The sequence below is a fragment of the Myotis lucifugus genome, unplaced genomic scaffold (assembly GCF_000147115.1).
Source record: "Myotis lucifugus unplaced genomic scaffold, Myoluc2.0 scaffold_133, whole genome shotgun sequence".
NCBI classification, from domain to species: Eukaryota; Metazoa; Chordata; class Mammalia; order Chiroptera; family Vespertilionidae; genus Myotis; species Myotis lucifugus.
In genome coordinates this window covers 2,173,290-2,194,345 of record NW_005871181.1, presented here as the reverse complement: position 1 = coordinate 2,194,345, position 21,056 = coordinate 2,173,290, and the positions used below count along the sequence as shown (strand labels likewise).

Below are 21,056 nucleotides of genomic sequence, written 5' to 3'. Positions count from 1 at the left end.
TTTTAACCAAAAGGTGGAACACACAAAAGCACTCTCCCCAAACCTAAGGCAATTTTTTAAAAAACTCAAAAAACTCTTTTTTTTACATTTTATTTGCTTCAAATGGAGTTTGTGACCTTTAAATATTCTAGTAAGGAGTGAAGCAAATCATGTACCTTGAATCACAGGCTAAACAGATTTTGTTGCTTACAAATAGGAAAAAAATTTGCCTTACTCTTTTATTTTCTTTGTATAATACAGGGTCCAACCCCAGCTTAAAGAATGATTCAAACAATGATTTTTATTGACCTCAAAGCATTATCAAGTTAAGATTCTTTTAGTGGGCCCTAACTGGTTTGGCTCAGTGGATAAAGTTTTGGCCTGTAGACTGAAGGGTCCCAGGTTCGATTCCGGTCAAGGGCATGTACCTTGGTTGCGGGCACATCCCCAGTAGGGAGTGTGCAGGAGGCAGCTGATTGATGTTTCTCTCTCATTGATGTTTCTAACTCTCTATCCCTCTCCCCTCCTCTCTGAAAAAAAATCAATAAAATATATTTTAAAATAAATTCTCTTAGTGGGCTGACATCTAACCTCAGATTTGTAATCCGTGCCTTTGTGGTAGGAACTGCATTGTCTGTCCCTGTCCTTCTAATTCTGCAATAGGTTGGAGGCACCCACTCGTGTTAACTCTTTATCTAACTTAAAGGGTGGACACTGAAGTTACTAGGACTCTCCAAGAAAAGACAGGACTCCCTGCGCAGGGAGCCAGGCAGGGAGACAGAGGAAAGGAAAGAACCCGCGTCATCCTTACTGCTCGGGCCCTAGGTTCCCGCCCGAAGGGGATGCTGATGGGTGGGCACAGTGTGAACTCGGTCGCTCAAGTCCAGCAGCAGAGCTGAGAGGAGAACCTGCCTCCTGACTCCAAGGTCACGGTCACCGCCTTGCCACTGACCTAAGACCCCGCTCTATGAGAAGGAAGAAGACAGGCGCAGGAAGCATGACTGAAAATAATAGTATCCTTTTCTGGGCACATATTTCACTTAAAATCCACCTTAAAACTGTGCTCAAAGATCCATGTTTATTGCTGAGACCTACTATGCACAAACAGAAAGGAACATGCTTATCCCCCAAGTGAGCAAGCATGTGCACCTATAATATTCCCTTACAGAGCAATTGATTCATAAGAAATGCTCGTTATATCAGTGTATGTGTGTTGCTGTTTACTATAACATTGGGCTTTTATATATTATGCATGTAACATTTTTAACTTGTCCCAAATACAATATAAATATAAAAAGGTCATGAAAGTTAGAAAACAGAAAATTTGGAGTTACTCTCCCCCGCACCCCCCCCCTTTTTTTGGTTAATACTCACTGGAGGATATTTTTCCCATTGATTTTTAGAGAGAATGAAAGGGAGGGAGGGAGAGAGAAACATCAATGTGAGAGAGACACATCAATTGGTTGTCTCCTGCACGCACCCCAAACGGGACTTGGGTTTGAACTTGTAACCAAGGTATGTGCCCTTGACTGGGAATCGAACCCGTGACCCTTCAGTACATGGGCCGATGATCTAACTACTGAGCAACACGGCCTGGGCTGTTCCTTTTCTTTAATTAAATCTGATTCTTGAAGTATTTACATCAAATACTATAGACATGCCTAGTTGAAGATCACTATACAGCGAGATTTATGTATTACCATCATTTTTGGCACAATGTGTCATCAAAAAGAAATCTACATCCTTCTCTACAAATTATTGCAGCATAAAATAAAAAACATATAACCCGCAAAAAGCTCTGTCTGAAGATTTCACAACGTACAAGTAGCTCAGGCTCATTAGGTATTCGGGAGACTTAGACAAAGCTATTAACTCATCAACACTGCATTACCTAATGAGATTCTTCCGCATTAGCTAAGCAGGCCATTACATCATCTCTATTTTTACTATTTATGTCACAGGCCATATTTTTGTTCCTGTGATTTTTCTCAGACCAATTTCTTTCACGATTTACATTGAAAGAGTTTGTAAGAAACTACAAATATGTAATATTAATTTATGAAGTACTATGGAAATGGCAGACGCTCGCCATTTGTTTTTTAATATACTATCATCAAAATGAATTCTTGAAATTTACTTGTGATGTCTGCCGATTGTGGCAGCGACCACTAAACACCCTCTTTTATATCCTCTTCCTCCTCACAATAGAAGCAGGGGAGATGGCCCCCTGGAGGAAGTGCATTTCCCAGCACGTCCTGCAGCGAGGCTCAGCCATGTGGCTGTGTTCTGGCCACAGAATGTCGCCAGTGGTGAAGGACCCACTTCCGAAATGCCTTCCCTGGGAATGTGCCCGTCTTCCTTCAACCATCCCTCCTTTCCGCTGCGAGGAACCCAGGCTGCACGGCTGAGCTCGAGCAGCCGCCTGGGACCGGGAGGCAGCAGCCCTGTCCCTATGGGTGTCATGCCGGAAAGAGGAAACGCATGTGTCCCTGGCACTGTGAACAGCCCACCCGACATCGACTAACTGGATGTCCGTCACCAGAGAGAGAGAAACTTAATCTTGCTTATTAAGTCACTGTTATTTCGGGTTCTCTGTCTCTCAGGTGAAATTCAGTGAAAATGAAAAACTCATCTATTCTATTTTTCCCCACAGAAAACTTTTAATCTTTTACATAACTTTATACTTGGTGGGAGTTCTTGGACTATATTTTGGTGATGTAAAAGCAGTGTGTTTATTATGTGTATTTTACCACAATAAAAAAGAAATAGCAGCAGCAACAACAAAAAGATTGCAAAGGCAGGATCCAGCACTAGGTTGAAACACAGTACATAATGTTTTTGTTTTTAATGAATGAATATGTTTTGCTCTGTGTAATTATCATCATTGCAGCAACACTGGCTTCCATTGGTTTTAATTACAAATATACTGAGGTTCAGTTCCCTGATGAGATTTAAGTTTTAAAACTAATATTTAGATTCTATTCAGCTTATCAACATTGTTTTTCCTTTGGGAATATACATACTGAGTTAGAAATATATGATTAAGTTGTGATTGCTCTGTATATTATTTCATAAAATTAAAGAACTACAGCCCAACTAGGGTATGGCTCAGTTGTTGATTGTCAAACTATGAATCAGAAAGTCATGATTCAATTCCAGTCAAGGGCACATGCCTGGGTGTGGGCTAGATCCCCGGTAGGGGGAGTGCAGGGGGCAGCCAATCAATGATTCTCTCTCATCCCTCTCCCTTCCTCTCTGAAATCAATAAAAATAAAAAAGAGTTAGAGAACTACAGCATTGCTGACACTTTAGTAAGAAACAGTAACCCAATACTCAAGGCAGCAGGATAGAACAATACTGTATTAACATTACTTTAACTATAGGGTTAGCGACAGAAAGCTGCATTTGTTCATTCAGTAAAAGTGTACTGATCAGCTATGTTGAGCAAGGAAATGGACAAGACTTAAAATGAATGTAAAACTTATTGCCTTTCAGGAGCTTACTAAGAAGGAAATAACTCAGATGCACAAAGAGTGGCCATAGCATAGGCAGTCTCAACTGTGGAGCAGGAATTCTCAGTTGAACAGAACAACAACATACCTGGCATCAAAGCTTGTATTATAATCACCTCTCTGCAGGCTTCTCGAGTAAATATAATCATAGTACATTCACATAACTTGTATATAACATATACATGTGTGTATATGTATACATACACATAACGAGCAGGGTCTTAGTTATGGAGGGACTAATCACTGAGGTTAAGTTCCCAAGTCAGGCATAAGGCAAAAATCACATAAAAGGTGCTTTTCATTTCCTATGTAAATAGTGAGCCTTGTTACTGGGAATCACAGTGAAGGGGGGTGGGTTCTTATTAGAACGGCAGACTCTCACACCACATCCCCAGTCCCGGCATCAGAATCTGCAGTTGACAAGAACCCAAATAGTTCTCCCCTCCTTCCAGAAGAGCTATCCATCACAGCAGAGGCCCTACGGACACTGCCTCGGTCTCCACTGTCTTAGCATGTTCTGCTCACAGAGCTCATGCTAGGAACCAGGGGCAGGAACAAACGAAGCAGGACAATCAGCCCTCTCAGCTGGTCGCTCCCTCCCCAGGAGGTTGCAGCATGTGGTCCCTGGACCATCTGCAGGAGAACACTTGGTAAAAGGCAGGTTTCTAATCCTAGCCCAAGTATGCAGAGTCTCCCGTGTAGAACCCAAGAATCTGCATTTTTAAGCAATTAGGGAATCTCCTTATGACCAAGAGAGTTGTGAATTATACTACTAGCTGTGCAAGAGAGAGAAAAGGGAGAGACACCTTTTCAGTATGTCACCCACCTGCTTCAGGTAGACTAGCCTCTCCTGCAAATGAAGACTGAGCCAGTTGTCTAAGCAAAAGCTGTCTTAATAATAAGTTAAAATGTCTTTCATTTCTACATACATTTAGATTTACTAGTATCTGGGTTATCTGAAAGACTATTATTGATTCTTCTATGAAACTATAGTGAATAATACATACTATTATCTATGATTCTATTTGAGAAAGAAATATAACTCCTAGACTTTATTTTAATGTAATGAGAAAATATCTTCTATGTACCAATTATATCCCTAGCACTACAAATTATGTTCATAATTAAGTATATACGTTTAAACCACTTAAGAAAAAAAGAAAAAGAAATAATTATAGTCAGGGGAGGGTGGGTGGGTGGGAAGTGATCAACCCAAGAACTTGTATGCATATATGCATAACCCATGGGCACAGACAATAGGGTGGTGAAGGCCTAGGGAGGGAGGTGGGGTTGGGCTAGAAGGGGTCAATGGGTGAAAAAGGGAGACATATGTAATACTTTCAACAATAAAGATTAAAAAAACAAAAATTAAAAAATGAAAGAGAAGGAAATGATTGTGTCCGTGCACATTGTTGAACCCACACATTCTTCACATCATCTCAAATCCAACTGAGAAGTCACTTTCTGAGCAGAAAACGCCAGGGCTGTCTCCCAGGGCAGCAGCTTCCCGTGTTAACAGGGCTGCAGGGAGAATCCTCCGAGCCACACTGCTAATTGGAGGCCTTTGCGAGAAGTCTGAGGATACACAGGCGTGGTGACTGCCGGGCTTTCTGCCCTGGGGCGCCAGCGAGGAAATGAACTTCAAGCGCGCCCTGCTCTGAACCCTGGCCTTGGGAGGGCAGGGAAGCTGGCCCCCGCAGCCCACAGGGGCCCATTTGCTCTTGAGTGGGGCTGTTAACCCTTGGACTCTCCATGCTTCTGGGATTTATCTCATTTAATCCTCCCGTAGCCAAATTCATTAGTGGTAAATATTCCGTCTCATTCTTCTCCCAGTTGCCTTCCCTCATATTCATCCCCCCCCTACCCCGTTTGCCTTCTGCATTTTGTAAGCCTGACCACATTTCCCATTTCTTTTCAATAACCCATTTCACTTAATTTTGGTCTATTTATAGAGCTAATCTTTTCCTTTGCTGATTTTAGGGAGCTACTTTTACTCTTTTATCCTTTTTCTATAGATGGTTAACATTTTCTTGTCCTACATTTTCAAGTTTCAGGTGAAGTGGAAGCTGTTATGAGAATTTCTGGGCAAAACTGAGACTTGACCGCTGGTCAGACTCCGCCTGGACCAGGGTCTCCCAATGCTGGCTTTACCATGACCCATAGACAATGAGAAAATACCCACCTACCAGCACCCAGGCTGCATTCCAGACCAAACACTGAGGCCGCCCCAGGTGGTGCCCAGGAGCCAGCATTTGTAAAGCTCCCTGCATGGCTTATTTTGCATCTGGTTGAGTACTGCCCTGTAAGAACCCCAGTGTAATGACCCAAGGTTTATACACACATGGCAGGACATGAAACACAGGCCAACGGACACCTGACTTGAAGGAGAGCCCGGAGCCAGTGGAATCTGGAGCTGGTCCAGTACGTCCATGAGCTCTCAGCCCCCTCCTTCTCGAAATACTGAGACAGAGGTTGAGGCTTACAGATTACTCTGAGGCCAACACAAACTTATCTGTGGACCCCATCCTAATCCCAGCAAAGGTTCTTATTAACCACTAGATGTCCCGTAAATTAATCTGAAAATGATTTCATTTTCTTGAGTGAACACCAATCTAAAGACAAGTTTAAGGATGGGGAACTGACTGCTCTAATTAGGGGCTGGGCTGCATTTAGCCAAACTTGGGGTTGCCTTTAGACCCCACTATGGTGCTCTGGGAGGAGATAAGTCAGGAAACCTGTTTCCTCCTCATCAGTTTCATGCTATGCAAAAGATCTACAAGAACTTGGAATGTGCTAAGAATAGATTCTACACTTGATCTTAGTCACAAGCCTGGAAAGGACTTTCTAACCTCAGAGGGAAGGTGGGGAGAGTGGGTGGGTGGGACGAGATCAACCAAAGAACTTGTATGCATATATGCATAACCCAAGGACAGAGACAATAGGGTGGAGAAGGCCTAGGGTTGGGGGTAGGGGAGGGCTGGAAGAGGTCAATGGGGGAATAAAGGGGACATGTGTAATACTTTCAACAATAAAGATTACAAAAAAGATTTTAACAAGAAAAAAAGAACTTGGAATCGATTAAATGAGAGAGAGATGGTAAATGTCAAACAAAAGAGAGAAACACTGAGACTGTTGAGAGGCAAGCAAGCTGGTGAGATGAGGAACAAATGCAAATTATATAAAAGAATCACATGCAAAAAAAACTTTAAAAATGATCTCAAAAGGCTCAAAGAGTAGAATCAACTCTGCAAAACTCAGGAAAATGAAAGGGAAACAATTATGAAGCAATAACCTAGAATCCAGAGACTAAAGAGCATAAAGACAATTAATTCCCTGGCCACTTACTAAGTGCTTATCTCTGAGCAAAATACTTTATGTAGGAAATTCATTTTTTATCTTTACAACAATTATAAAACATAAAAAAGGTTTCTACCCCCATTCTATATATGAGAAGACTCTGGTCTGGGGGTATGTTTGTAAATTCCCCTGAGATCACACAGGCAAGAGACAAGTAAAAAATAAAAACGAAAATAACGGTGATGGCTAATACCGATTCTATGGTGAGAATTATTTTTAAAGCGTTGATTCCTTTAAACCCCAATAACCACCCTCTCCGTCAGAGAAATGCAACTGATGCATCTACTTGTTTGTAAGAAAGCCCATGTGATAGATTCGGTTTCTCCTCGGATGTTTAAGATGATTTGATATAAATATCCACCGAGCTGGATGAGAAAGCGAGGCTAGCATTTAGATAGTTTGGAAAAATATAAAATATTTAATGAGGAGGCTGGGAGAAGGAGCTTATTTTAGAAATGTGATAGGACTGGCGTCATGACCGAGTGCCTATTTGGAAAATGCAGGCTGAGAATTTTTAGTGCTAAACTGTGTGTGTGTGTGTGTGTGTGTGTGATTCAGCCCCTTTAGCTACAACGTGCCCATTGGGCAAAGTCAAACTGTGGACTAACTCAGGGCGGGCTTTTATCAGGTGGTAAAAATAAAAACAAAGGAAGTAAAAACAGATTAAAAAGAAACTGTTGGTATATTTGAGCTGTAGAGGCTAAAGAGTCTAAAAAAGGAAGTAAGGGCTCAAGGGGGTGGACCAATAGCCCCCTGACAAGATCATTACGGCCACTCCAAAATCCATATGATTTTTCAAGTTATAAAATTCTTTGACAGAGGAAAACATGTTTTTTTTCTATCATATTTATGAAGTATTTTCCTTTTTTTGGTCAAAGACTTATTCTGACTTTCTATTTCAGGTGCTGTAACACTTCATGAAGCTGTAAGCTGCCCTTATCACACGTGTGCACGGATTTGAGTCCGGGACATGTGTGTGATGTCCATGAGTCTAATCCACTCCCATCGGTCTGCGTGGCCCCGTGAGAAATTGATTCACCGGGCGCCCACCAAACTGCTGGCACTCTGATCCTCCTGTACCCGGACATAATTAGGTTTAATCAGCAATTTTACAATAAGTAATGGTGCCATGAACTTGGGCTGGTCCCAGAGAGTGCATTTTTTGCATGGTGAGGTAGGTCTGCTGGTGCTGTATGAACATGCAGGATCCCTAGAAGATGTCTGAAGAGCTTTAAGAGCTCTAGACACCTGTGACCTAATCTCCTGGGGACAGAGAATAGCAGCCTTGCCCGGAAGCTATGCATAAAAGCCCATGATGACTCTTTTCACCTCAAATGGACGCAGGCTTCCATCTCATTAGATGGTTGTTTTGTTGTTTAACGACTATTATTTTTAATTTTTATGTGTCTTTTTAATTGATTTCAGAGAGAGGAAGGGAGAAGAAGAGAGAAAGAAACATCAATGATGAGAGAGAATCATCCATTGGCTGCCTCCTGCCCACCCCCTATTGAAGTTCAAGCCCGTGACCTTGACCTCCCGGTTCATAGGTGGACACTCAAACACTGAGCCACGTCAGCCAGGCTGATTCCTGTTTTTAAGCAGGCACATAGAGATGAATAATGAATGCTTTTGGCGGAAAGAAACCTTAAAGAATGCTTTTACTTAAAATCAAACAAAAAGCAAATGAATAAGGTTTACTCCCACGAGGAATTGCCTCTACCTGTGAGGTTGCTGGTATACACAAGCTCAGACGTGACACAGGGGGTGCGGGGTGGGCCGGGCCCGCCACCCTCAGGGCAGGCTCTCAGGATGTACTTCTCAATCACACCTCTGACCTCCACAGGTTCATCCCAGGCCACTTGCACGCTCGATCCGTTTATGCTGCGGACCCCGGAGGGGGCTGGCACGCTGGGTGGAGCTGCGGACGAGAGAGAGAGAAAATAAGAGGAAATGGCCGAGCGGAGGAGACTGCTGCCCCATTCTTCACTTTTAATGGCCGCAGTAAATCAGGCTCGACCATTAGCATAAATACAATTTATTAGAGTTGTAACTTTTCAGCACTGATTTAATATGACTGCACATCTTGAGCCATTCGGCTTAAGCGATATTTCAAAACCATCAAAACTCCATCGACATAACGTGCTTTCGAGTCTGGTCCAGGCTTTCCCCAAACACTTAACAGAGCCGACATGTTTCAAACATCACTCATAAGGGAGGAGGTGGACGGTGGGCAGGTAACAAGTTCAAACAATGGAACGATGTCCCCCTTTGAAGCGAGGTAATTAAGACTGTTATTATACACAGCGGTTTGACACTTTTATATCTTCGGTGGATTAGCCAAAAATTATCACAAATGTGATGGTATTTTACTGGGATGTCTGATCTCACTTTCTAAATTCAACTGTTCTCAAATTATTTTTTAAAAAAATCAAAATTCTCTCAGATATGATATACAGATGCATTCCTAATTGCATTTCAGGGGGCGGAGAAGCGCGTGTCCTTGAGATTCTACACAATCATTTTGGGGGATGTTTTCTACAGAGTATCAAAGAACACTAACACAGCTCAGCCGGTGAGGCTCAGTGGTTGAGTTTCAACCTATGAACCAGGAGGTCAGGGCACATGCCCGGGTTGCCGGCTCAATCCCCAGTGGGGGACATGCAGGAGGCAGCTGATCCATGATTCTCTCTTATCATTGATGTTTCTATCTCTGTCTCCCTCTCCCTTCCTCTCTGAAATCAATAAAAACATATTAAACACACACACACACACAAACCCACTAACACAAAAGAAGGGATTTTAAAGCAACTGCAAAACTTCACTTACAAGCTGTGTCCCCTAATTTTAAAAATCTATACCTTTAACTATTTATCACGTATTTCCACGGATCTGATCAGTAAAAACTTCATCACAGCTGACTGCTCTGGGGACACAGAAAAGGCCCGAGGAAGCCCTGGCAGGATGATGGATGAGAGGCCTGCTGTGGCTGCTCCTGGACTCCGGGGCCCTGTCGGGGACGGTCGCTCCGGGTTTCCCCCATCCAGGAGCCTCCTGCTCAGACTTCACCGTTCAGACCAATAAACAAGGCCAGCTTCCGGGGAGACAACATGAGCACAAAGGCTGAGAGGAAGCTCGGAGGCGAAGAGCTGGGGTCTGTGCCGTGAAAACAGCTTGGGCGTCCACAGAAAGCACGCCGGCCACACGGTCGAGCTGCAAGTAGAGGGATCCCGGGAGCGATGCTGATTTTATTAGTTCTGAAATGCGGTGCCCAGCAAAGTACAGGGCTGTCTAACAGATGGTCTTCTCATAAGGGACAGAGCAAAACTGACTCCAAAATAATTAAATAGCGCAATTATTCTCCAACCCCCGGGAGCACGTCACTGCTCAGGGTTGTGGTCAGATTGTAAATATGAATTTATGGCATAAAGACTCGGTGGTCAGACTGTTGCTATAAATTCACTGTTCTATTTGCATATTTTCTCGGTGGCCCTCAAAAGGGAGACTACTGAGCTTGTTAAGTGATGCACTTTCTAGATACTGACTTCCGGAATCAGACGAAAGGCAGGCTTTATGGTGTATGTGCTAATAAAGTAGAGAAGTGGGCCCTGGATGGTTTGCTCAGTGGTTAGAGCATCAGCCTGTGGACTGAAGGGTTCCAGGTTCGATTCCGGTCAAGGGCATTTACCTTGGTTGTAGGATAAATTCCTGGCCCTGGTCGGGTGCCTGTGAGAGGCAACCAATGGATGTGTCTCTCTCACACTGATGTTTCTCTCTCTCCTCCTCCCTTCTACTCTCTAAAAATCAATGGAAAAATATACTCGGGTGAGGATTAAAAAATAAAGTAGAAAAGTGTGCAATAGGGTCAGAGGACATGCCAGTAACAAGTAAATATTTTATATCAGAGCTTTCTCCAAACTCTGAACATTCAATTCATCGTCTTGCCTACAAATAGATGATCATTTAAATCATCCCGGGAAAAGGGGCATGCTGTCTTCTTCTGGAAAATCTGTAGGCAGAGAGCTTTAAAAATTATTCTTAGTAGCCCATCTCAGTATGCAGTCATCTTTTAGATGGACAAGATTTCACAAAAGATTCCTGGGTCAGTCATCCATTGTTGATTAAAAACAAAAAAGTGTGAGAGAATATCTTGGTGAAAAATGTATCTTTGGATAAACTGTGACTTGCTCAGGATCAATGTGAAGAGACGTTAAGTGGCATCACATGGAAATGTATTTGCCTCTCTCACAGATACCTGACCCAAAAGGGTAGAAGGCTTCTGACTCACACAACTTTCTGTGAGGAACGCCTTGCTGTGATGACACTACTCAAAAAGATGTATTGTCATCGTCAGACGCTCAATGCACTCATAAATCGGTTGTCTGGGATGGGACCTAGGGCATTCTATCTAACTCCTAGTTGTCTCCACTCCGACTAAAAGAAAGAGTAGACCAGTCAGCAATTTCTGTCCTGGGAGAGACCCTACAGTCAGCACCATTGCAAACATCTGGCATGATGGTACCAAACCCAGGTGCTTCCAACCAAGGCACAGGTTTCAAGGTCACCTTCTGGGAGAGGGAGGCCACCCCCTCAGTGGTCATCCCGATGTCACTTCCTGGGGCCTGTCCAGTATACCACGGCTTCCTGTCCTCAGCCTATTACTGTAGATGCAGGCTGTGAAATCCCTAAGACAAATTGAACGTTTCTTCTTATGAAGAGGAAAGAGTCAAGCCTCAGCCACTACTTACTAAATACCCGAAAAAGCAAAGCACTTCAGTCATCGGCAGATGTGTCAGCCAACCAAGGCACACACCGCCACAGAGCGCAACATGCTCCTTGCACCAAGACTGTGATGGCCTTCCCTTTCCTTCACATGCGCAAACATGGGTGCACAGGCATGTGCGTGTGTGGGCACATAGACAGGTGAAGAGAAAAGCTATTTACCTGCTCCAGTTGTGCGCCCCCGGCTCCAGTCACTCCAGACAGAACCCCCTTCATGCGAGGCCATCACGCGGTACAGGTATTCTTACATGGAAAGAAGTAGAAGGAATAAAATGTTAGTCCCTGCAGACAAGGGGAGGGGCTGGCAGGAGGGAACAGGACGAGGAAGGGGAGGAGGTGGGTGACATGTCACATGGATAGAGTCCTCCCGTTCCCGTTACCTGTGAAGGGCTGCAGCCCGTGCTCCTGCACGCTGGGCTCCGGGCCCCGGTACACCAGGATGGAGTCGTTCCCCCTGCAGTTAACGGCGCTGTCACTTGACAGGCATCCGTCCAGATTGACTCTGACAGCGCCGCTGGACACAGATGCCAAGTGGAGGGTGGAGCCGCGCTCAAACGCAACGTCCCGCATGCAACCGCCGAAACCTGGCCAACAGGGAGAGACCGGTCACCCACAGGGCGAGAGCCACTCGTCACCCATCCTCTCTGTCCTCCGCGGAGCATCTGGGTGAGGGGTGTGGGGGGGCATTAGATACAATCTCTAAACCTGCACATCTCCTGGGGGAGCCCTTGGTGCCCCCTCCACTGTCACAAGGAAATGCTTATATTGATGTTATTTGGGAAAAAATATGAGCAGATGAGTGTAATTCAACTGAACTTTATTCAGCTGAAAGCCTGTACTTTACCTCTTCAGTCTACATTTTTTCCTTGTGTAGATGCTACTGGAATGAAACTTAGCTCATTGCACATTATGGCAGAGGCGGGGGGATCCACATGCCCGCGATTCCGAAAAATTAAGTTACCTACAAAAGTGAGTGTTTAAGGGCCACAAAAATAAATATCTCAAGTAGCATAATTTTTCAACAAGATCACTGGGGGTAAAATACCCTTCGAGGGTATTATGCCGGACACCGGGAGGGAGAACAGAGTTTCGAAATACACTGGGGTCCTCAGATGTTGCCATCTCCCTCACTAATCGCTTCGGAGATACAGAACAAAGTCCCTGTAAAATCAACAGACAGAGAGAAGGGCTATGGCTGTGCTCGACCATTTTCACTGTATTCCACACCGTGAATGTACAAACGGTCCCGGTTTGGGGTTGGTGGTGGCATGACAGGGACTGGGTTGTTTTGACAATGGCCACACCCAGAAGTGTCCCTGAATGTGTCATCCACACAGTTGACTTTAAAACGACCACCATGCAGTGCAAGTCCGTGAAGATGAACCACAGAACGTGGAGAAAATGGAGGGGGATGCGCTGGTTTTTAGTTGGAAAACTTCAGGGCAGCCAGCCGGCTGGGGGACAGCAGTTGCTTTCAGTGACACGCTAGTGGGTGTAAACAGAGACCAGCTCAGGGAGGCTTGGCAGTTCTCTGCTCAGAAAACTGCACAAAATGGTCATAGAAGAAATGAGCGGCCTGCCTTTGAGATTGCCATTGTGCGCACCTACACACACACACACTCCTTCTGAACTGAACACGGTCAAGTTCGCAAGGCCCCTAGCACATGATTAGCTCTTTTCAAGACGAAAGCACCTCAGCGGAGAGTGGAAATAAAACATCATGCAAAGGCTGAGCAGTAAAATAACATCATAGTAACAATGAACACATTGTTCTCTTCAGAGTTTATATGGTGTCTTATTATCTCTCCAAACGCATTACGTGGGCCTATTTCCTTTTTAAACGCCGTTGCTATTATTCACATTCCTTTAGGCCCGGCCGATCGATACTGCTGGTCTATCGTGAACACACAGTAGATGCTCCGTAAGGTGGGTGAATTGAATTAAAAGCAATGAAGCTCAATACAAAGGCATCTGCTTGAAAATTCCAAAGCTAAGAATGCAAATTTCTTTGCCAGCGATTTTCTGACGGCACGGAGCTGAATCACCCGACTTCTCTGCACCCTACCAGCCAAACAGCGACCACGAAAGGCAGCTGTGGCCAACACCTGTGCTGTTATGAGAAACACCCCGTTACTAAGGGGCACAGTTTCAGTTGGCAAGACGGAAAGAATTCTGGAGGTGGATGGTGGTGATGGTCGCACAACAGTGTGAATGTACTTAATGCCACTCGACTGTGCATGTAAAAATAGTTAAGATGGCAAACTTTGTTATGTTGGATTCAGCACAACCTTTAAAACTGTAAGAAAAAATATCTTAAAAATTAATTTACAGGATGGGATTTTAAATGTGGGAACGGCCACAGAGTCTTCCTTCATTCTGGAGATGGAGAAGGCCCAGTGGAGCTGGTGGGGCTCAATGGCTGAGCATGGACCTATGAACCAGGAGGTCATGGTTCGATTCCTGGTTAAGGGCACATGCCTGAGTTTCAGGCTCGATCCCCAGTGTGGGGTGTGCAGGAGGCAGCCGATCTTTGATGTTTCTATCTCCCCCTCTCTCTTTCTCTCTGAAATCAATAAAAATATATTCGAAAAAACACTGCTATGTTCATTTTGTATCCATTCTGAGGAATTCATACATTTTCAGAAGATATCCTAGGGTCTGAACCAGGGCTAAATATTCTGTTACCAGAGGGTTCTGGGAATGAAGTCTGCAATGTTCTTTCCCACCTGCACTGGGAGAAGTATTCCCATCAGGAACACTCCCCAACTTCCTTCCGGATTTGAATGGGGCGGGAGGATAAGAAGAGGGGCGAGGGTCTGTGAGTGGGAGCAGTGTGGGCGCCTCCTTTTCTTGCTTCCTTGCCTTTGTGAGAATCAAAAACAAACAAAAAACCCTCCCACTCCTATGCCCGCCTCCAGGTCTCCACATCATTGAAAGGTGGCCCAGAACCGCGGGCTGACACCTCAGCCAGGAGCCCTTCTGAAGGAGGCAGTCCAAGGCCAGGCTGGTGGTCTGGCCAGAAGACTGGATTCAGCCCCCAGTGCCACCCCCTCCAGTGAGCATGACGTGTGACACCATGTGTCATGCCCGCACTTCCAACCTAGTGGTCAGTGACAGTCCCCCGGGCAGTTCTAAGCTAAATGCCCAGGATCTGAGCTAGTACATGGCCAGCGAAGTATGTTGCCCGGCATATCCACAACACAGAGAACTTAATTTGCATTTGATCCAAAGGAAGATCCCAACATTAATGGGTAAGAAAAAACACACAAAAAAAACAGCCCTGGCCCTAACTGGTTTGGCTCAGTGGATAGAGCGTCAGCCTGCAGACTCAAGGGTCCCAGGTTCGATTCCGGTCAAGGGCATGTACCTGGGTTGCGGGCACATCCCCAGTAGGGGGTGTGCAGGAGGCAGCTGATCGATGTTTCTCTCTCATCGATGTTTCTAACTCTCTATCCCTGTCCCTTCCCCTCTGTAAAAAATCAATAAAATATATTAAAAAAAACACACCAAAAAACAGCCCTGATATGACCACAAAACAGAGGCTCTGAAAGAGGTGCTGATGGAGAAGCCTGGAGAGATTTCTAAGACTGTGGATAACGGATGGAAAAGGTACAGCACGTGAACTTGATGAATTTGAACTGCAGCTGAGTTCACTGTGCAGCACCTCTACAGTGAATAGTCTCCTGACCTCCGTCTAAAACATGCAGTGACTTGCAAAGACCAGTAGCAATCAAAGCATCTGCATTGGAATCAGAGGAAACAGGGTCATAAAATATGCATTTTTAATAACCTTTCCAGGCAATTCCAATGTATATTGGTGAGCAGTAACAACAATGATGATGATGATAATGATGATAGCTAATTTTATTGAGTTCCTACTATGTCCCAGTCCTAATATGTACTGTACTTCATATTTTATCAGTGGTTTGAGACTGCCTGATGTAGCTGATACTGCACTGATAAAAATTTAGTATTACCCATAAATAAAGTATCTTTCAGGATTATAGACTCAGTCACAGCGTAGATTAAATCATTCCCCTTGGGTCTAGGTTGATGTTCTAAACTTCTGTCATTATAATATGACAATCCCAGTTTAAGCCATGTCTCTAGGGCCCTCACGGGAATAGGTGTTGGAACACTTTAGAGTAAAATGCATGGTAGGAATTTTTTTTTCCTAGATCTAAATAAGGTCAAGTCATCTTGCTCAGATAAAGGGTTTCCAAGCTCTTTCTCACCCCGGCAACCTGAATTCAGGAGAAGCCTTTATATGGATGTAATATTTCCAGCCTCTGTTACATCTTAAGTGCCTTGAAAATGTCATTACTGTCGTACACCTCAGATATTCATTAACTCCTTACCCGTACCCTTCTAAAAGTCTTCTTAGAGCTTGCCATATATTTTCTATTCGAAGGCATTTAAATCTTTATGTACTTACCAAATAGGCAAAAGCTGCTTTGTGGAAATTTTAACCATTCACAGTGCGTGGGTTTGGGGACTAGGTAGAGACCATTTTCTATGTGGGAGCATGCCGGGCCACAGGCTGGGGGTCTCTGTGTCCCGCCCCCCCACCCCTTATAGCAGTGGTTCTCAACCTGTGGGTCGAGACCCCTTTGGCAGTCGAACCACCCTTTCACAGAGGTCGCCTAAGACCATCCTGCATATCAGATATTTACATGACAATTCATAACAGTAGCAACATTACAGTTATGAAGTAGCAACGAAAATAATTTTATGTTGGGTCAGAACATGAGGAACTGTATTTAAAGGGCCAGAAGGTTGAGAACCACTGCCTTATAGAGAAGGAACAGTGGCCCATGCCCATGAAGAGAGCACTTCTTATAAGAAAGTGGACTTTGACGCCTGGATGCCCAACCAAAGGGCTTGCCGGCTGCTTACCAGCCACGTGACTTTGGACAAAATACTTTCCTCCCTGCTCTTCAGGTTCCTCATCAGTCAAATGGGGACATAGATACGGATAGTAACACCTAACTCCTAGGCTCCTTAGGAACAACAAACTCCATCTCGTGGAAAGCTCTCAGAACCATGCCCGGCACCCAGCACAAAATCAGCCTTTGGTACCTTTCAAAATAAACAATTTATCTAATTATGCTCAATCTCATTATGTGAGTTAAATGCTGAGTTACGTGAGTTATTTTTTTCCTCTGCTTATGTTAAAACCTGTGATATGAGTTAAATACTTCAGTATGACTCATACACTCATGAACTTTTCCTTCCTGGTTATGAAAAATCAATGAAACATATTTTTCACAAGCATGTTTGAAACTCAGCTAAACCCAGCTCTCTGTGCATGTTGCTGCAGGAGAGGGCCATGGAGATGCAAGGAGACACTTAGCACTTATGGCAGAAAACAGCCCTGGTGACCTGAACGCCAGTTTCCTAGCTGCACACCAACCTAATTTATGTTTTTATTCTGTAAATATAATGATCAGTCTTCAAAAAAACCCAGAACCACATGTTTCCCAGGAAAACATAGAAGTATATAATATATAAATTAAATTTTCTGAAGACATGTTAGAATACATATATTCATTATAAATATAATGATTATGGAGGAGGGCATACTCCTAAGGGCAATATACAAAACTATGGGAAGACGTGATATATATTTTTTTATGCAATAAAGGGGTGGGTGGGAGTTGCTTTTACCCTGACTCTATCGCTACATCTTAAAACAAGAACCACCCAAACAGAACCACCCAAACCTGGTAAGACCAGGGCTGCCATGATTTGGCGATTCCTCCGGGTGGAGTTTACCTGGCTCCAAACCCAGGTGTGCATGAGAGTCCTGCAGCTCAGGGGGGACTCCTCCCAGGTAGACGGCGGAATTCACCGCCAGCGGCTGGGCTCTGGGCTGTGACATGCGCTCCATCAGTTCATTCAGGCTGGCGGACACCAGGGCACCTTCCTTTCGAACCGTCACCTTATTCCACGTCCCATCACAGTAGGACAGCCCCAGCCACAGATCCACTCGGGTGAAGGTAAGACTGGTGTTTAACCGGAGGCTCAGTATTCCACTCTTCAGCTCCACCTGCATTCATAGTAAAGAACCAAACAGGTATGAAAAGACTAGCTCTGAGGGAAGGCAGGGGAGGAAGGGTGGGCGGGTGGGTGGGAAGAGATCAACCAAAGACCTTGTATGCATAACCCATGGTTGAGCACTGACCTAGGAACCAGGAGATCACAGTTCGATTCCCGGTCAGGGCACATGCCCAGGTTGTGGGATTGATCCCCAGTGTGGGGCGTGCAAGAGACAGCCGATCAATGATTCTCTCTCATCATTGATGTTTCCATCTCTTTCTCCCTCTTGCTTCCTCTCTGAAATCAATAAAAAATATTTTTTTTTAAAAAAAGAAAGAAATGTCTCTGAAAGTGCTCTATAAAGAGTCTACTTTGTTTTAAGCCAAACTGGAGTAGCATACAATGAAGTACTTTGCAAGCTTATAATTGACATGAAGAATACTGTAGTGAGTCAAAGAAAGTCATAGGCAGTAATGATTATATCACATGACACAACATGAGGCAGGCAGATACTTTTTGGGGATGCAACGAGGTCAAGATTATACACAAGCATAGGTGACTGAAGAGGACAGAACAGTTTGAACTATGGTTCTGTTTTTGAGTTTTTTAGAAAATGAGAAAATACCACTTTGTATATCAATTTAATTTTGGGGGGGAAATATGACAATAAGAAAATGAAATGTCAAGCTTGATTAAGTTTATTTTAACTGGTTAGTGAACTCAATTTCAAATTTGTAAGGCATATTTTGATGTACTATTTCAGTTTTATTAGTTTAAATCTCTAACTAACATAATTGCTTCTTTCAGATTAAGGTGCCATTTTCTAATACGAACATAGTTTGCCCAATTTTTCATGAAACAGGAAATGCCTCCACTAAGTTTTCCTTCAAAATGGTACATGATAGCTATTTTCCCTACTGGGCTGTTGTTTTGTTAGAAGTCAAATCAGCGACCACAGGATACTTAAAAACTTGAGCTCAATCGTGTCTAATGAAACAAATAAGTAAAGCCAGATAAAATGACTACTTTTGCTATGTGTAAGCAGCATCTTTGTGAAGTACATCAGGTAAGCAGTTCTTCATTTAACTATTCATTCGTGCAATAAACATGGAACCCGCTGCTATGTTCCATGGACCTGCGGCTCTGAGATAAACACTGTGTAACAGCGGAGAGAGTATGGGAAATAACACCATAGCCAAGATGGAAACGGGGTTGATGAGAGAGATTCTGGGAACTGGGAAAGGCCTCCAGAATGGAAAGTGATGTGGCTTGGGAGAAAAAAATAAAAACGAAAGTGAATCTGGAAAAAAATCCCCAGTGTGGGGCGTGCAAGAGACAGCCGAGCCCACAACCTAGGCATGTGCCCTGACTGGGAACCAAACTGCGATCTCCTGGTTCCTAGGTCAATGCTCAACCACTGAGCCATGCTGGTGGGGCTCAGGTACATTCCTTGCTTTTCTTTAAGAAAATGAACTTCTCTCTCCCAAAGTGTCATTTTTAGTCTATTTTTAAAAAAATCTTTTTTGTTGAAAGTATTACATATGTCCCCAATTTAGTATAACGTAAGCCCATGGTTTGTTTATTTTACAATAGAATCTGACATTTTAAAATATATTTAATTAAAAGAATTAACGTACAGCAAGAAAATCAGGTCCGTCTTTGTTGTAAATGAAAAGGAGCAACCCATTCAATTGGTCTGTTCTGAACTTGAAGGAAATCTCAAAGTCCAGGCCGCCATGAAATGTGCCTGGATCAAGTTCCAGGAACCCTTCAAAGAAAAGAATATGCACATATCAGCACGTTGAATGAAAAACTGCCAGCATTGTATGTCCTAAGATACCCTGAGGATACACACTGCGGTTGGGTAAATCTCTCACAAAAGAAGATGCCAATCAATGTTAAGAAATCTCCCTGTAGCCCAGCTGGGGTGGCTCAATGGCTGAGCATCAACTCATGAAACAGGAGGTCGAGGTTCAATTCCCAGTCAGGGCACATGCCCGGGTTGCAGGCTGGATCTCCAGTAGGGGGCGTGGAGGAGGCAGCCGATCGATGATTATGTCCCTTCACTGATGTTTCTATCCCTCCCCCTTCCCCTTCCTCTCTGAAATCAATAAAAAACAACACACACACGTAACAGAAATCCTGTAACTTTACAGAAGTGGCAGAAGGAACTTGACACACCTTTTAAGAGGAAGTACTTTGTTCTTTAAATCATGGCTACAACTAAGACTGTTATTGTTTCATACAACCATTAACAATAAGCACTTGCACTGACTTCATAGAAACTCTGAATAATGACAGTGACAAGAGAAAGAGCAATGGAAGTGTACACATGTGGCTTTCTATTCTGAAAGTAATTTAAGCAATGTAGTAACTGACCAACCTCATTCTAAAGGCAGGAGGCAAAGGTGGGCTTTCACTTGAAGAACAAGCCATGTCCCCCAAGCGGCCATGCTCCCCCCCTTCCCCTGGGGGGCTGCCAGGCAAAGACAGTAGCTGGGGACATGCCAGGGACACTGCACCTCCCCCTTGCTGCAGCCTTGGGACAAATGGCAGTGACAGTGGTTATATTCTCCAGCTCTCCCTTCAGGACCTACTTAGCTCCTTACAAGCTGAACTTTTACTCTGAGAAATATTGGCCCTCTACATAATAAACAGGTATCTGTGGGTTAATCTGGTAACTCCTTTGAAACATTTTTTTTTTAAGAGCGAGAGGAAGGGAGTGGGATAGAGAGATAGAAACATCAATGATGAGAGAGAAACATCATGGATTGGCTGCCTTCTGCACACGCCCTGCTGGGGATCGAGCCCGCAACCTGGGCATGTGCCCTGACCGGGAATTGAACCAGTGACCTCTGGAATCCTGGGTCAGTGCTTCACCACTGAGCCACACTGGCCAGCTGAAACATCTTTCTAAGTACATTTCATTCTAAGTAAAACAACGGACTGACAAATGGACACTTGTGACACCTCCACATGTACACTCAGAGCTGCTTTGGGCCATCACAGAGCTTCCGCACGAAGAGATATTTATGATTCTTACCAAACTCTGAGCATCAGGCATAACTAGGTATTCACATGAGGTCTAAGTAACTGGACAGGGGAGAGCCAAGTACGCCAAGGATGGAACATGGGTGCACAGCAATGACCGACGGCTACGTGAGGACCTACCTGCTCCGAGGAAATGGGCTCCCTCTTGCAATGAAGAGGGACATCCCTCCCAGATGTCATAGGAGTTGACCTGCTCTTCAGAATTCTGCCAAACCAGAGGCTCCCAAACAGCGGAGGGGTTGTAATTCTTCATAAAATGCACATCCTTGAGACAGCCCACAAAACCCTTTCGGACTATGCCTGCAGGAGTTGACAGACATCAAGAAATATGTCTTGTGA

The 21,056-nt window shown here is 44.2% G+C and overlaps 1 protein-coding gene across 1 annotated transcript in view; it reads right to left on the bottom strand.

The window, feature by feature from the left end:
• The window catches only part of USH2A (usherin), a 295,540-nt gene that overhangs the window by 125,340 nt on the left and 149,144 nt on the right, over nt 1–21,056 (bottom strand). Inside the window, exons 24-29 of the mRNA XM_006094330.1 lie at nt 20,838–21,017; nt 19,304–19,434; nt 17,403–17,676; nt 12,008–12,211; nt 11,790–11,870; nt 8,569–8,766 (exon numbers count right to left, since the gene is read on the bottom strand). Coding sequence (XP_006094392.1) covers nt 8,569–8,766; nt 11,790–11,870; nt 12,008–12,211; nt 17,403–17,676; nt 19,304–19,434; nt 20,838–21,017 — 1,068 coding nt within the window. The remainder of the gene's footprint in view (nt 1–8,568; nt 8,767–11,789; nt 11,871–12,007; nt 12,212–17,402; nt 17,677–19,303; nt 19,435–20,837; nt 21,018–21,056) is intronic.